The sequence below is a fragment of the Notolepis coatsorum genome, assembly GCF_963971535.1.
Source record: "Notolepis coatsorum genome assembly, chromosome: 12".
Lineage (NCBI taxonomy): Eukaryota > Metazoa > Chordata > Actinopteri > Aulopiformes > Paralepididae > Notolepis > Notolepis coatsorum.
The window spans coordinates 75464051-75480370 of NC_140176.1; the positions used below are offsets into that span (position 1 = coordinate 75464051).

Here is a 16320-nt window from a genome sequence, read left to right on the forward strand (position 1 = left end):
GCACACGGGCGAGATAACACAGACCGACACGTTTAACATTCCTGTCGGATGCTGTCGCACGCTCGGCCTCCCCGGCACATTAATATAATAATGACTTTGATATCTGGCCACCTCTGGCGTGTTCATAAACCTGCCGCTAGTGGCCTGAGGACTGCAGGCCTGTCCAGGAAAGGGGCCCCGACAGCTAGTCAGATTCATTTAGTGCAATCTCTACTGTGAAAAAGTAGCCAGATTGTGTGCCAGAGAAGATGTTTTTTTTTTTTTTATCCATAGATGTCACATAAAATATTAAACCACTGAATCATGTGTATTGTGTGATTTGATCTGTGGATTCAAATAAAGCATTTAAAATAGCGTGTGTGTGTGTGTGTGCGTGTATATGTGTTTCTGTGCGAGTGTGTTGGGTAAGGGGTGGGGTGGGGTGGGGCGGGGGGTAATTGTATGGAGTTAATAGCAGCTAATAGCAGGCAGAGAGAGAGAGAGCCTGGGGCTGAGCGCTGCAGGGAACAGCATTCCTGGAGGGAGACAGTGGCTCAGGAGGCAGAGCAGGTGTCTGGTAATCAAAGGGTTCTGATTCCGACTTTAACTATACTAACGTTGTTTTGAATTGAAACCACTTAAGTTGTACTTTTCGCTGATCAAAATAGTACACTTTTAATATGTTTACTAAAGTACAACTGACCTTTTAAGTGTATTTAGATAATACACTTACAGCATATTAATTACTATCATAGTATCGGATGGGGTTTACTGATGGCATGACAGTGGCTCAGGAGGTAGAGCAGTCATCTGGTAGTCAGAAGGTTCCGGGTTCGATTCCTTGAGCAAGACACTGAACCCCTAACTGTTTCCGATGAGCAGGTTAGCACCTTGCATGGTTGCCTCCGCCGTCAGTGTGTGAATGTGTGAGTGAATGGATGAATGTGAGGCATAAGTTGTAAAGTGCTTTAAATTAGTATATGAAAGCAATAAGAAGTACCAAAATTGCAAGTACACTCTCAGAAAGGTACATGTGGACAGAACATTTTGAACACAGTTTATATGCAAAAACATATTTAGTATGGACAGTATGGACAAATGTAAAAATAAAAAAATAAATATATATATATGTTTCTCTCTCTGTGTACAGTATGCCTGGCTGTGCAACCAATTTTAACCATTTTTGTGAGATAATGAAGATGTCCTCAAGTCAAGAGACAAATGATCTTTTTTAATTCCAGTCACGTCGATTACCAATTCATGCATGCATGTATAAACAAATTGACTTGTGCTATAACGAGATCAACAAGAGTTTTGCACCGTTAAAGTAAATGTAAAGAAAAAAATAGGCCTATCCTAAATCTACTTACTTACTTAAATAATATGTAAAATAGACTTGTGTTGCACAAACAGGACACATTTAAATGTTTTATTTATTATATTTATTAAATGCTGTTATAAACTGTGTAATGTCTAGCTTCATCTTAGTACAGTATGTAGGTATGTCACACATTGTATGATGTGTCGTATACAATATAAGTATATATGAATATAAAACAGTTTTCAACTGTTAATCAGACATACTCTGTCATCTGGGCATCAATGCTGACATATATACATATATACAGACTGACTGACTCTTGGTCCCTGCTCTCTCTTGGTCTGTATAAACCTGCCACACCGGCATGTTCATGATATCATCTCCGGTAGAGAACTGACTGAATTGTTGGACTGTAATGAAACAACTAAGGAGTTCACAGCCCCGTCATCTCCTGCTGTAACCATGAAAAAGTAAGCTCATCTACCATTTCTGACTGTGGTATTGCCTATTTCAATAGTATTGTTTATTGGGTGACATATGGTTTTTGTTGGAGTACAATTGGATTTTATGCTGCTGTTGCTGCGGCTGCCAGCTGGGGGGGGGGGTGTGTGTGTGTGTGTGTGTGTGTGTGCGCGTGCATGTGTGCGTGCGTGCGTGTGGTTTATGTTCAGGTGTTATGGATTTCTTTTGACTGAGCATGTTGCCAGTGTACTTCTATCCAACATGCTTCCATGATTATTGTTGTGGTGTATGACAGATGGCATGTGTAGTTATGTGCCAGGCTAAACAATGCTGTTGTGTCCTGCACTGGGTTGTATCAGTTCTCTCCTAAGTTAGGGTGTAACGTAGACACTAGAGGCTTTAGTAACTCTACTAGTTAGTTTGTAACTACTGTAAATCAGCTGCTAAAATTGGCTGCACCACGATTACAGCGCATAACCTAACTAGCTAATCGGGATGTGAAGTAATCACTAAGTCGAATGGTCCCGAAACGATCAGAGAGAGAGGTCCATCGTCATGGTTACTGTGCGCATTAGCTTGCTGGCTGGCATGAGCCCCTTGGCATCGTAGCGCATCATAGTAGCTAGATTGATATTGAAAATGATATCTATAAATTAGGTCTCGACAGGATTACTGTGAGGTAAAATGGCATGCAATTAATGAAAAGATCATACTGTGTGGCAGAAGAAGTGCTGTTTCACCATTAGTGAGTATAATTGTGTGACACTGTATAATTTACAGATACCCTAGTAGTGCATGTGTAACTATTAAGTTGTTGCTTAGAGTTAACCTATGTTGTAACTTATCACTGTGATAAGTTTGTATCTTTATTATTTGTATGTGTAACGGATATGTGCCGCGATAGTGTGACTACGGCACATAGAAGTGTGTAAAACTCACTCCCCAGAGGCAGATAAACCGAGCGCTCCAGGGGGGAATTCCCTTCTTGGCGCAGCGGTTTGCTATACTGGCCCCGGAGCAGACGCTCGGGGCTCGACTCCCACTCGAGGCATGGTCGAAGTTTCGTGACGGGTACTAGGACGTACCCGTTATATATGCACATTATTATTTTACTCATGCATAAATCACAACGTTGTAAGATTTTACATTATATCGAGGCTAAGTTGGTGCTGCCTGTAATAGTGCAGATACTATATCTGTACATATCCCTTACCTACTCTTACTAGTTATGCTGCTGGCCAGTATGACTACTACCATACTGTCTTTATAACTGCATCACTGTACAACTCTATTGCAACTCTGTACATAAATCTGATTAGCACTACACCCAATAATACTAATATATATTTAAATCCAGTTTAATCACATTGTATATTACTACTGCACTTTACTGTTACATTTGCACCCTGGTTGGATGCCAATGTATGCATTTCAGAACCTATTAGCGAGATTGGACTTGGACAGGCTTGGGTAAATGTACGATACAATATGAGGGACTCATCCATAGTGAATGATCATTCTCTCAAACATTGCATGCCTTGAGAATGCATGCTGAAAGGAACACACCAACATTATGGGAAATGCGCTTAACGCCTTCTCCAGAGTCAGACAAGAGGATTGATATCTGTGCGTTCAGCAGAAAGCTATCTCGCTGCAAGATTTGTGCTAAACTAGGCTAGCTTGCAGCAGGATAGCTTTCTACTGAACCAATAATGTTGACATGTTCCTTTAAGAGGACCGGTCTAAATATGAGTTTTAGCCCGTTTACTTATCAGCACACATATATCACATTACCATTTTCCTGAGCATAGCTTACTTTATTTTCGCTTTGTTTACCTTTTTTCAAAAAGCGTTGTTTACCTTTTTTTAAGAAAAACGTAACATTATAATAATGATAAACCATAGAACTATATAGAAGAAACGGACCCACGTTTTCCTGTTACAGCGTTTGCTAATAACAATAGCTGACGGGGAAATGAACTTGGGTCCAAGCTGTTCCCTATAGCAACGCGATGCCACTGACACCATCTCTAGGAAAATATCAACTACTTCAAAATGTGTTTTTGGTGTAATTCTGTCAGGTCTCACCTTCATGGCATCCAGGGCCGTCCTCAGATTGCTTTTGTCGCCGGCGTCATGTGTGTGTTTCAGAAGCTCCTGTTGGGACGAAACACGACGCAGCGTCACGGTCAGAAACACATCACAGTCAACAGGGCTTTGTCTCGGTGCCAGTAGCACAGAGGTATATCTATGACTTACATCAGTGACCTAGAAGGTACAATGACAACAAGACCTCACATGCAGTCAACAGGGGCCGCACCACAAACAATAGACAGTAGACTAAACTATACATGTATATCACTCTCCATACATTTAGTACTATGTAGATCAAACACTAGACAGTAGACTATTCATATCACTCCACATACATTTAGTACTATGTACAGTACACCAACCAATTGACAGTAGAATACATGTATTACAATCCATACAGGCTGCTTTTGTATATAAGAATTTGTTCTTAATTGCTTGCCTGGATAAATAAAGGTTACATTTTTTTTTAATAGATAGTAGAATATATGTATTACAATCCATACATTTAGCATTATGTACTGTACATCAAACAATAGACAGTCTATACACATCACTCTCCATACAATTTGTACTAGCCCATGTAGATGACACTGACACAAATAAGCAACTCTCTCCCAAACACAACACGTACCTATACACTACATAGTTCATTAGTATGAATGCAGAGAACAAATCCCATTTATCTCTCTCTCTATCTCTCTCTCTCTCTCTCTCTCTTTCTCTCTCTCTCATCATTTAAACATTCCCCTGTGTGTTCTGAAAGGGGCGTGGAAAGGACACAGTATACTACCAATGCCAACAGAAGGCAGAATAAAACAACGATGGATAAAAAGTGATAGTTGAACTTGTGCGGCGGGCAGATAGGACAGTGTGACCATCAATATCCCTGCACACACACACAAACGCACGCACGCACGCACACACACACACAAACGCACGCACGCATGGAAATGAAAATCCTCTGCCTTAGATAGGAAATGAAAAAAATAAAATGAGAGCACAGGGGTTACCATGAAAGAGCCCTTCCATGCAATGAATCAGACTCTGTGTGTGTGTGTGTGTGTGTGTGTGTGTGTGTGTGTGTGTGTGTGTGTGTGTGTGTGTGTGTGTGTGTGTGTGTGTGTGTGTGTGTGTGTGCTTGCATGCGTGTGTGCGCACATGTGGGTGTCAGTGTGCATGTGCTTATACTGTACCTGTATCTGTGTTTTTACTGATTGTGGGTTTGTGTGTAAACTGGATGTGTGTGTGTGTGTGTGTCTGTGTGTGTGTGTGTGTGTGCGTGCGTTAGGGTGACCAGATGAAAAAAGTCCAAAAGCAGGACAACAGTAAGATTTTGGTGGGACAAAGTGGGACAGATAGATAATGTCATTTTTTTTATTAGAATAATTGGTCTTCACCGAATAGATAAAGGTTCAATCAAAATAAATACAAATTAAATACAGAATTATATCTCTCCACATTCATCATGGCACTGGCAGCCGGCTTGTTACCACCTAACATCTGTTTTAAATATTCAAACTTTATCACTTGACAGGAATGTCTTGTGTTCGATATTCCCTGTTAACACAGAACTAGGGAACACTAGGGAACAAAAATAATAATACAAATAAATTGTGTTTCTCTATTAGAATAACTATGGATAACTATGGGTGTAGCTTTTGTACGACCACACGATATTTTTTTTTGCAATATCCGAGTCTGGCCAAATGACAGGAGCTAGCTTGCTACCACAGTCGGCTGACCTGTATGAATGGGAGTGTTGTTGTGAGGTTTCTGTCCTTGCGCTCTCACTCGTTCTGTTCCTTTAACCACCCTCGCTATGTTTTCATTCAGTTTCTGTCAATTGGTTCTATCCCCTCGTTCACACGTTTCTCCCCGTTGACGTCATCAGAGACGTCGCTGATTGGTTCTTTCACTTCCCCACGCTTTTCAATCACATTCCCCAGCTGTCACTGCTTTCTCCCCGTTGACGTCATCAGAGACGTCGCTGATTGGTTCTCTCACTTCCCCACGCTTTTCAATCAATCGATCCCTCATTATTTATACCCCGTTTTTCCCCACCCTAAGTTGTTGGATCGTCTTGTTTTGTCGCCTTGATTTGTCTCTGGATATTTTTCCCCGTTGCTGTTGCTGCTGCTTTTTTCTCTGTGCTGTTCTCCAGGAATTCCTAGAAGCCTTCGCTTGGATACCTGCTCCCGTGGCGCACGCTCGCCTCCACTGTTGTTCCAGTTCCAATTACGCATCTCGTCTGGGTGAGTTATCTATTTGACTGTTCTTGACCTATTCCGTTTTTCGTGTGTAAACTTACACTGAAGACTACCACCTTTTTGTCAGACAGTCACTCACCCAGCCATTTATCTATTTTTTGCTTGTTCCTTTATGGAATGATATTTTGGGATCTACCATCTCCCTCTGTGTGCTAGCTCACACCGAAGATATTATTCCACAATTGGACTGTGTGTTTACATGAAGATATCCACTGTGTGTTTGCTCACACCGAAGATATTATTTCACAATTGGACTGTGTGTTTACATGAAGATATTCACTGTGTGTTTACATGAAGATATTCACTGTGTGTTTACATGAAGATATTCACTGGGACTGTGTTTGGAGTTAGCTCACTGTGTTGTTAACACGAAGAGTTTCACTTGGGCTGTTTTTGGAATTGTGCTCTCTGTGTTGTTAACACGAAGAGATTCACTTGGGCTGTGTTTGGAACTGTGCTCACTGTGTTGTTAACACGAAGAATTGTACACCCTGTTCTCCTGCTCGTTTAAGACTGCTCTGTCACTGACTCGTTCCCTCTCTCCCTCTCTCGGTCTCGCCACAACATCTGAGAACCCGCCGAGAGGATTCTGCAGAGCGGTTCAGAAGTCAACACCTGCTTCCCAAGACAACCCTCACGGGAGAAGCTGCAGAGCAGCAGAACATTGCCCCTTGATCATTGTACCTGTCTTGTTTGACCTGCTTTCCCTGTTTCTCTTATTCTTAGTACCAAATAAACAAGCCCTCGTATTTGGCAACTCTGAATCCTACTCTCTTGTGTCGTTGCGTTTGGGGTCGGTGTCAAACCATAACATTACGATCCAACCAACAATATGACGACCCCAGCCGACACAGAGAGGGTCAAAACCGCACTTGCTATTCAAGTCGAGTTGACCAGGGATCACGGTCTCCAATTAGAGCGGGCTGCGGCTGCGGTGCAAGACCTCAGGGACCAGGTCTTGCCTATGCAGGGTTCTATGGCCGCTATGGCGGGACAACAGTCCGAGATTCTCGCTCAGCTTAACTCGCTGGGCGACGCCGTTAACACTTTTCATCTCTCATACCCTTCAGGAACATTCCCCGCAGCCCCAGCAGATCTCGCACCTCGGGAACCCCATCTCTCCGTCCCACGGCTGTTCGACGGTAATCCCGAGGAGTGTGCCACATTCATCATGCAATGTGAGTTGGTTTTCCGTCATCAACCAAGCCGTTTTTCTGCTCATGGGTCCCGAGTGGCTTTTATAACCAACCTACTTTCAGGCCATGCTGCCCAGTGGGTCACTTCCTCCTGGGCAATGGAAGCAGATTTTTTGTTCTCCTACCCAGACTTCGTGGCGGAGCTCCGCAGAGTGTTCCACCATCCAGCCCGAGGTCTGGACCCTGGAGCCCGGTTGGGGACCTTCCGACAAGGGAGCGGCAGGGTGACGGACTATGTCATAGAGTTTCGACTGGCGGCGGTGGAGAGTGGATGGAACGAACCTGCTCTTCGCCTAACCTTCATAAGGGGGCTCAGTGACGCAGTCCGGGACCAGCTCGCTACCAGGGAGGTGCCCGACTCCCTCGAGGAGCTGTTTAGCCTTGTCATCCGTATTGACGGACGCCTCCTGGAGAGAAGGCGCGAGAGGACCCGACTGTCACCTCCTGAAGCACCCCGGACTCCTGGACGCCCCGTCCCCAACACTACTGATGGTAACAGGCTTCCCCGTCCGGTGCGCGAAGAGGAACCCATGCAGCTGGGACGCTCTCATCTGAGCCAGGCGGAGCGTCAGGCAAGGCTCAGGTCCGGTCTCTGCCTCTACTGCGGAGGTGCGGGACACCGTATCGCCGACTGCCCTACCCGGCCAAAAGATCGGGCTCACCAAGACCCCGGGAGATCCTGGTGAGCCGTTTTTCCCAGTCCCAGCGCCGCGCACCACCTGACCATCTGATGAGCGTCACCCTGGCCTGGGGGGACCAACGTGCCACGGTGGAGGCCCTCATCGACTCTGGGGCAGACGAGAACTTCCTCGACTTCGAGTTTGCCACCCAAGCCAACATACCTCTTGAGGCCCTTATGAGGCCCTTGGAGATCTTTTCGTTGGACCAACACCGCCTGGCCGACATCTCTCAACGCACCGGCCCAGTCGTGCTGACCATCGCTGGGAACCACGTCGAGAGAATCCAGTTCCTCATTACCCAATCCCCCCTTGTCCCGGTGGTCCTGGGTAGGCCCTGGCTCGCGCTGCACGAGCCCCACATCGCCTGGTCCTCCGGTACCATCAGGGGCTGGAGCTCCTCCTGTCACGCCCGCTGTCTGCAGGCGGCGTCCTGTCCCCCGCCCCGGAGACCGGCTGGTGAGTTGCCCCCGGACCCCTCGTCCATTCCTCCCGAGTACCACGACCTCATGGAGGTATTCAGTAAGACCAGGGCTCAGGCCCTTCCACCTCACCGCCCCTATGACTGCGCCATCGACCTCCGCCAAGGGGCTCCCCTTCCCGGCAGCCGCCTCTACAGTCTGACTGTCCCGGAGAAGAAGGCGATGGATCTCTACATCTCTGAGTCATTGGAAGCAGGACTCATTCGGCCTTCCTCCTCCCCGGTGGCAGCCGGGTTCTTCTTTGTTGGTAAGAAGGATGGGGACCTGCGACCCTGCATCGACTATCGTCAGCTCAACGAGATCACCATCAAGAACAAATACCCCCTACCTCTCATGAGCTCCACCTTCGAGCCACTGACCCAGGCCTCGTTCTTCACCAAGCTGGATCTCCGAAGTGCCTACCATCTTGTCCGTATTCGTGAGGGCGATGAATGGAAGACCGCCTTCAAGACCCCCAGGGGCCACTATGAGTACCTTGTGATGCCGTTCGGCCTCACCAACGCCCCGGCGGTATTCCAGGCACTCATGAACGATGTCCTCCGTGACATGCTGGAGGTGTTCGTGGTGGTGTACCTGGACGACATTCTTATCTTTTCCAGGACCCTCGAGGAACACATCCTGCATGTCCGTCGGGTGCTGGAGCGCCTCCTCCACAATCGGCTCTTCGTCAAGGCGGAGAAGTGCCGTTTCCACTCCAACTCCGTCGAGTACCTGGGCTTCATCGTTGAGAAGGGCTTGACCCGAGCGGATCCTCGCAAGATCCAGGCTGTGGAGGATTGGCCGGAACCCACCACTCGGAAGGAGTTACAGAGTTTCCTCGGGTTCGCCAACTTCTACCGAAGGTTCATCCGGAACTACAGTCAAGTGGCGGAGCCTCTTACCAAGCTGACCTCCCCCGCTCTGCCGTTCGACTGGTCCCCAGCGGCATGCGCTGCGTTCCGCTCCCTCAAGAGAAGGTTCACTTCCGCCCCTATCCTGCTCCACCCTGACCCCAAGAGACAGTTCATCGTGGAGGTGGACGCCTCGGATTCTGGTCTGGGCGCTGTCCTATCCCAACGTTCTCCTTCCGACCAGAAGGTACATCCTTGCGCCTTCTACTCGCGTCGCTTCCTCCCCGCCGAGAGGAACTACGACACCGGCAATCAGGAGCTACTGGCGGTCGTGGCTGCGCTGGAGGAGTGGCGTCATTGGCTTGAGGGTGCCGAGGAGCCTTTTACCATCTGGACGGACCACAAGAACCTAACGTTCATCCGCGCTTCCAGGCGCCTCAACGGTCGGCAGGCGAGATGGGCCAGTTTCCTCAGCCGGTTCGACTTCTCGCTGACCTTCCGCCCCGGTTGCGTGTAGCTTTATGCCAAGCAAGCAGTGCAAAAATTTACCGTAGTGGCATGCAGTAATGCGCCTTTCATTTTCCGCCGCCCAGCGCCCAGGTCGCGCGGAAATAGGCTGTCTATTGCCATTCTCTTTGACAAACTCTAACCTTAACCAGCTCCTTAACAACGCCTAAACTTAACCGTTCTAACCTTAACCAACTCCGAAACAATGCCTAACCTTAACCTTAACCTTAACCATGCCTAACCTTAACCATAGAAATTATATTGCCATTCTCTTTGACAAACTCTAACCTTAACCAGCTCCTTAACAGCGCCTAAACTTAACCGTTCTAACCTTAACCAACTCCGAAACAATGCCTAACCTTAACCTTAACCTTAACCGAAAGAATACACGTTAAAAAAAAATCACGTTAAAAAATATTTTCGATGGGATTCGAACTCGCCAGCAAACAAGCCATAGGATCCACAGCCATGTGTCCTTGCCAATTGAGCTATTGCTAGATACTGAATAAGGGGCGGTGACTTATATATATTGAGCTCCGCTCGTGTCGGATCTCATGCGCATGCGCGGGCACCTCGCGCGAGCACGCCGGCGCACGCACGCACCTGAGCGAGCACGCCGCCGCCGGTGCACGCACGGTAGCATTTGTCTGAAAAGAAGGGCGCTTTACCGCACTAGCGTGCGGTGACGAATGCGGAAGCATTTTTGCACTGCTTGCTTGGCATTAACGTACAGGCGCCCCGGTTCCCGCAACACGAAGGCCGACTCTCTGTCCCGGATGCACTCCAAGGGGGCTCCACCCTCTGAGGTCCCATCTCCCATCATCCCGGAGGCCCGAGTGGTTGGAGCCATCACCTTGGGCATCGAGGGTGTGGTGAGGCGTGCCCTTCGCTTCCAACGTGCTCCAAGCAACGTCCCTAGGAGCCGTCTCTTCGTCCCCGACTCTGTCCGGTCCCAGGTACTGCTGTGGGGCCATACTAGCCGGTTCGCCTGCCACCCAGGCGTCCATCGCACGTTCTCCTTCCTGGCTCGTCGTTTCTGGTGGCCCACCATGCGGAACGACGTCAAGGAGTTCGTATTGGCCTGCGCGGTCTGTGCCCGCAGCAAGGCCTCTCACCAGGCACCCTCCGGGCTCTTGCAGCCCCTTCCCGTTCCAAGCCGTCCGTGGTCACATGTGGCGCTCGACTTCGTCACTGGTCTACCCTCCTCCCAGGGGAACACCTGCCTTCTGACCGTGGTGGATCGATTCAGCAAGGGGGTCCACCTCGTGGCCCTCTCCAAGCTTCCCTCAGCAGCCGAGACGGCGGACCTCCTGACGCACCACGTGTTCCGCCTTCACGGCTTTCCCCAGGACATCGTCTCTGACCGGGGGCCCCAGTTCACCTCCCAGGTATGGCGGGCTTTCTGCAAAGGATTGGGGGCAACGGTCAGTCTCTCCTCTGGCTATCATCCCCAGACAAACGGGCAGACGGAGAGGATGAACCAGAGCGTGGAGTCTGCTCTTCGGTGTGTGGCAGCCGAGAGGCCGGCGTCCTGGAGCCGTTTCCTACCCTGGGTTGAGTACTCCATCAACTCAATGGTCAGTTCCGCCACCGGCCTCTCCCCTTTTGAGGCCTCCCTGGGCTACCAGCCCCCTCTTTTTCCCGCACAGGAGACGGAAGTGGCAGTTCCCTCCGTGCAGGTCCACCTCGACCGCTGCCGTCGAGTTTGGGAGATCACCAGGACCGCGCTGCTCCGAACATCTGAGCGCGCCTGTCGTGGTGCCGACCGGCGCCGGGTTCCCGCGCCGACTTACCGCCCTGGGCAGAGGGTGTGGCTCTCCGCGAAGGACCTCCCGCTACGGTCCTCGGCCAAGAAGCTCAACCCCCGCTTCGTCGGGCCTTTCGAGGTCCTGAAAGTACTCAGTCCGGCGGCCCTGCGCCTGAAGCTTCCTGCATCCATGCACATCCACCCCGTGTTCCATGTCTCCCGGGTTAAGCCCGTCTCCCTCTGTCCCCTTATGCCTCCGGCTCCTGATCCGCCGCCTCCTGTGCTAGTGGATGGTCACCCCCAGTGGCAGGTCCGCCGGTTGATGGGCGTTCGTCGGCGGGGCCGGGGGTTCCAATACCTGGTGGACTGGGAGGGTTACGGCCCTGAGGAGCGTAGCTGGGTCTCCCGGCAGCTCATCGTGGATCCCGGCTTGATCACCGACTTCCATCGGGCCCATCCTGACGAGCCGGGTCGGCCTGGTCGCCGGGTGGCTCCCGTGGAGGGGGGGGTACTGTGAGGTTTCTGTCCTTGCGCTCTCACTCGTTCTGTTCCTTTAACCACCCTCGCTATGTTTTCATTCAGTTTCTGTCAATTGGTTCTATCCCCTCGTTCACACGTTTCTCCCCGTTGACGTCATCAGAGACGTCGCTGATTGGTTCTCTCACTTCCCCACGCTTTTCAATCACATTCCCCAGCTGTCACTGCTTTCTCCCCGTTGACGTCATCAGAGACGTCGCTGATTGGTTCTCTCACTTCCCCACGCTTTTCAATCAATCGATCCCTCATTATTTATACCCCGTTTTTCCCCACCCTAAGTTGTTGGATCGTCTTGTTTTGTCGCCTTGATTTGTCTCTGGATATTTTTCCCCGTTGCTGTTGCTGCTGCTTTTTTCTCTGTGCTGTTCTCCAGGAATTCCTAGAAGCCTTCGCTTGGATACCTGCTCCCGTGGCGCGCGCTCGCCTCCACTGTTGTTCCAGTTCCAATTACGCATCTCGTCTGGGTGAGTTATCTATTTGACTGTTCTTGACCTATTCCGTTTTTCGTGTGTAAACTTACACTGAAGACTACCACCTTTTTGTCAGACAGTCACTCACCCAGCCATTTATCTATTTTTTGCTTGTTCCTTTATGGAATGATATTTTGGGATCTACCATCTCCCTCTGTGTGCTAGCTCACACCGAAGATATTATTCCACAATTGGACTGTGTGTTTACATGAAGATATCCACTGTGTGTTTGCTCACACCGAAGATATTATTTCACAATTGGACTGTGTGTTTACATGAAGATATTCACTGTGTGTTTACATGAAGATATTCACTGTGTGTTTACATGAAGATATTCACTGGGACTGTGTTTGGAGTTAGCTCACTGTGTTGTTAACACGAAGAGTTTCACTTGGGCTGTTTTTGGAATTGTGCTCTCTGTGTTGTTAACACGAAGAGATTCACTTGGGCTGTGTTTGGAACTGTGCTCACTGTGTTGTTAACACGAAGAATTGTACACCCTGTTCTCCTGCTCGTTTAAGACTGCTCTGTCACTGACTCGTTCCCTCTCTCCCTCTCTCGGTCTCGCCACAACATCTGAGAACCCGCCGAGAGGATTCTGCAGAGCGGTTCAGAAGTCAACACCTGCTTCCCAAGACAACCCTCACGGGAGAAGCTGCAGAGCAGCAGAACATTGCCCCTTGATCATTGTACCTGTCTTGTTTGACCTGCTTTCCCTGTTTCTCTTATTCTTAGTACCAAATAAACAAGCCCTCGTATTTGGCAACTCTGAATCCTACTCTCTTGTGTCGTTGCGTTTGGGGTCGGTGTCAAACCATAACAGTTGTACAGTGTGATAGACGCTTGTTCTGTTTCGTTAAGGGGCTCAGCTTGGCATCACCTTACTGCACTATCTCGCGTACGTGCACTGAATAAATTCCACAAATGTACCTTTAATACCAGTATTAGTCTGACCACACCCCTCATCAGCTTACCTTCATAAGCAGGTGTGTGGTCACCTGCTCTCCTCCTTCTTGCTTTCACCACAAGGAAAGTGCCTCGGTAGTACCCCACTTGACGTGTTTGTTAGTTGAAAAGAGTTGTGACTGGTTTACATTGTGCTTAACCTTTTCTTCTCTCACTTTGTTGTATAAGAAAAGGTTTGGGTCATAATGTATTCCGCGGAGAGTAGACCCGCTAGACCTACTCTTCACCACCGGTTCTCCATTCCCGCCTCCGTCGTGCGCCTCGGTGCTGGGCTGTTGCCACTCTCGTGGTTGCCGACCCAGCCCGGGAGACTGCCGGTGGATAGTTTTTCCTCACCGACGAGCCGAGGGTTCGGTGCCGTCGCTCCGGCGATGGCCTGATCTCGACTCTGGTTCCTCTGGTTCTGGGGAATCGCCCGTTGATGAACGGGGGATTGTTTTGGAGCCGGAGGATTTGCGACGAAAACTTTTTGCGTCTGCTCGCTCGCGTCGCAAGATGGTGGCGTGCAGACGCGAACGGCCTGGGTTTGGGGAATTGCTGGAGACCAGCGAGGATGCGTCCGACTCTGGATTTCTGATGGAAACTGAGGACTTCATGGAGGAGGCGGACGGATTCTTGTATGATGGTCCCGTGGAGGAGAGTATCCCTCCTCCGGAGACCCCGGAGGGGGGAGAAATGGCTCCATGGGGCGCCTTGTTCGAGGATGTCGAGGAACCACCTTGGCCTCATCAGCAGGATGCCCTACTGTCGGCCGCATCGGATTGTGGCTCCTTGACCAGTCGCAGCCTGCTGTATGTGAGGGATGCGGGGTCGGTGAAGCTGCCGCTGCCATTGCCTGCACCTGTCCCTGATGACCTCACGTTGTCTACCCATTTTTCCCATCGATGGGGGCCTATGTTCGTCGGGGTCAGGCGGTGTCCAACATTATGGGACTAACTCCCGCCTACGTACCAGTTACGCGGGTGTCGGGGTTAGTCAAAGGTATGGGGGAGGGCGTGCCTCGGCTTGACAATCCAATGGCCGCGCTCCTCTGTCCGGATATGGTGTGGGAACCCCTATGCAAGCCGGTCCTCCAGGGGAAGTCGGCTAGGCGATTGGCTTATTGGGGTGACCAGTCATTCATCGCTGGTACACAATCGCTGGCTGCGGCGTCTAACATCGCCCACCTGGCTAGATTTGTATCCGGGATAATGACGGGCGGCACGGATCTGAACGAGGTAAAATGCGACCAGATCACCCAGGCTGCGGGAGCTGTCCTGCACCTTTCCCAGGTGCTGGCCATAGCCATGGGGAAAGTGCGCGCCCTGGCCACCCTGGGCCAGCGTCACCTTTGGCTGGAGCAGGCCCGTGTGCCAGAGAAGAAGAGAGCCCCTCTTCTGACGGCCGCCCTCTCCGACGCTGGCCTGTTCGGGAAGGCCCTGCAATTGATGACCTCAACATGCAGAGAAATGGCAGAGGAGAGATCCGTCCTTCAACCCCATTTTCCGCCTCCCGTCCTTGCCGGTGGGGGCAGAAGGCTTCCACGACGTCGAGCTGTCTCCGTCGCCGCTACCACTGCCGCCGCCGCCGCTGCTGGCCCTGCCAAGAGGGCCAGGGGACGAAACGGCGCTTCGGCCACCGCCGGCCCATCCCAGACCGGAGGAGACGGTAGGGAACGTCGTGTCCAGCAGACTGTAACCTACCGTCCCTCCGGGGCTCCCCGGGGTGGCAAGACTCGAGCGGCGCGAGGTGGCAGACGCCGTTAGGAGTGACTTTTTCCCCTCTGTGTCCCCTCCCCTACACCCTTCCCGGCCCCTCTGTGATATTGTGCCTTACACTTATTATTAATTAATAAAAAAAGTTCCCCGACATAAGGGGGACTGTGTTTGGCCGAACAAACTGTGTGTTTCTTCATACAAATCATATGGTGGGGTTGTGTATATATGAATCTACCCTGTTTACGTTGGGGGGTGAGTTGTGTTGTGTTACGAGGTTAAGCAAGGTCTGCAACTTACACTCGGTAATAGGTTCTATTTAGCTTGATGCTCCACATGCAATTAGAACTGGTGTTATTCCATTGCTTTAACTAAGTATATGTGTTTTCACAATGCTGTGTTGTTAGTTGCAGTAACGCTCGTACGCACACTTTTCACGGCCTAGCCGTTACTCTCGTTCGGCGTTCTTCCTATGTATGACATAGGCAACGGGTATGGGATTCACGCACAGGCGACTTGTGTTTTGTTGTAAACCCTTTTACACTTTTTGTGGGTAGCAGGCATTGTATTAGCTTATGCTATGCATTGTTTCTACCGGAGGTTTTTCAAGATGGCTATGGTTGTTTTCTGTGTGTAGGGATAAAGGGTGTGTTTTCGGGAGGGGGTGTCGAATAAACCCCTCCTTTTTCCCACTTGATTGGTTTAGAGGATTTTTGATCTTTTCTGCTGAGCCAGTCAGGGCCAAGCCAGTGCTTGACAGGGGGGGGGGAGGGGTATTCTACCGACTCCTGTTATGACAGGATCCGGTGGGTTTTTCCCCGCCCGTTGTAGCGTTGTTGCTATGGCGACGCCTTCCATGAGCTGGTGTCTTAAAGATGTCGAGGTTGGGCGCAGGGCTTACAGGCCTGCTGCGCCCGGTTTATGTGTCAAACTTGAGTCTATTGGTCACGTGTCTCACAGTTTACATATCTTTTTTCTTGACCGTAGTCTCATGTGGGAAGGTGTTTCTGGGAGAGTCTGGTCTTACACTCTGATTAAAAGGAGTGACTGGATTAAAATCATGTGAAAAACAGGGTTTTTACTCCCAGCTG

General features: G+C 49.9%; 1 protein-coding gene across 1 annotated transcript in view; it reads right to left on the reverse strand.

The window, feature by feature from the left end:
* vav3 (vav guanine nucleotide exchange factor 3) overlaps nucleotides 1-16320 on the reverse strand; it is a gene marked incomplete at its 5' end in the record, with an annotated part of 236042 nt that overhangs the window by 106770 nt on the left and 112952 nt on the right. The window contains 1 exon segment of the mRNA XM_084325889.1: nucleotides 3851-3919. Within this exon segment, the coding sequence (XP_084182015.1) occupies nucleotides 3851-3919 (69 nt within the window).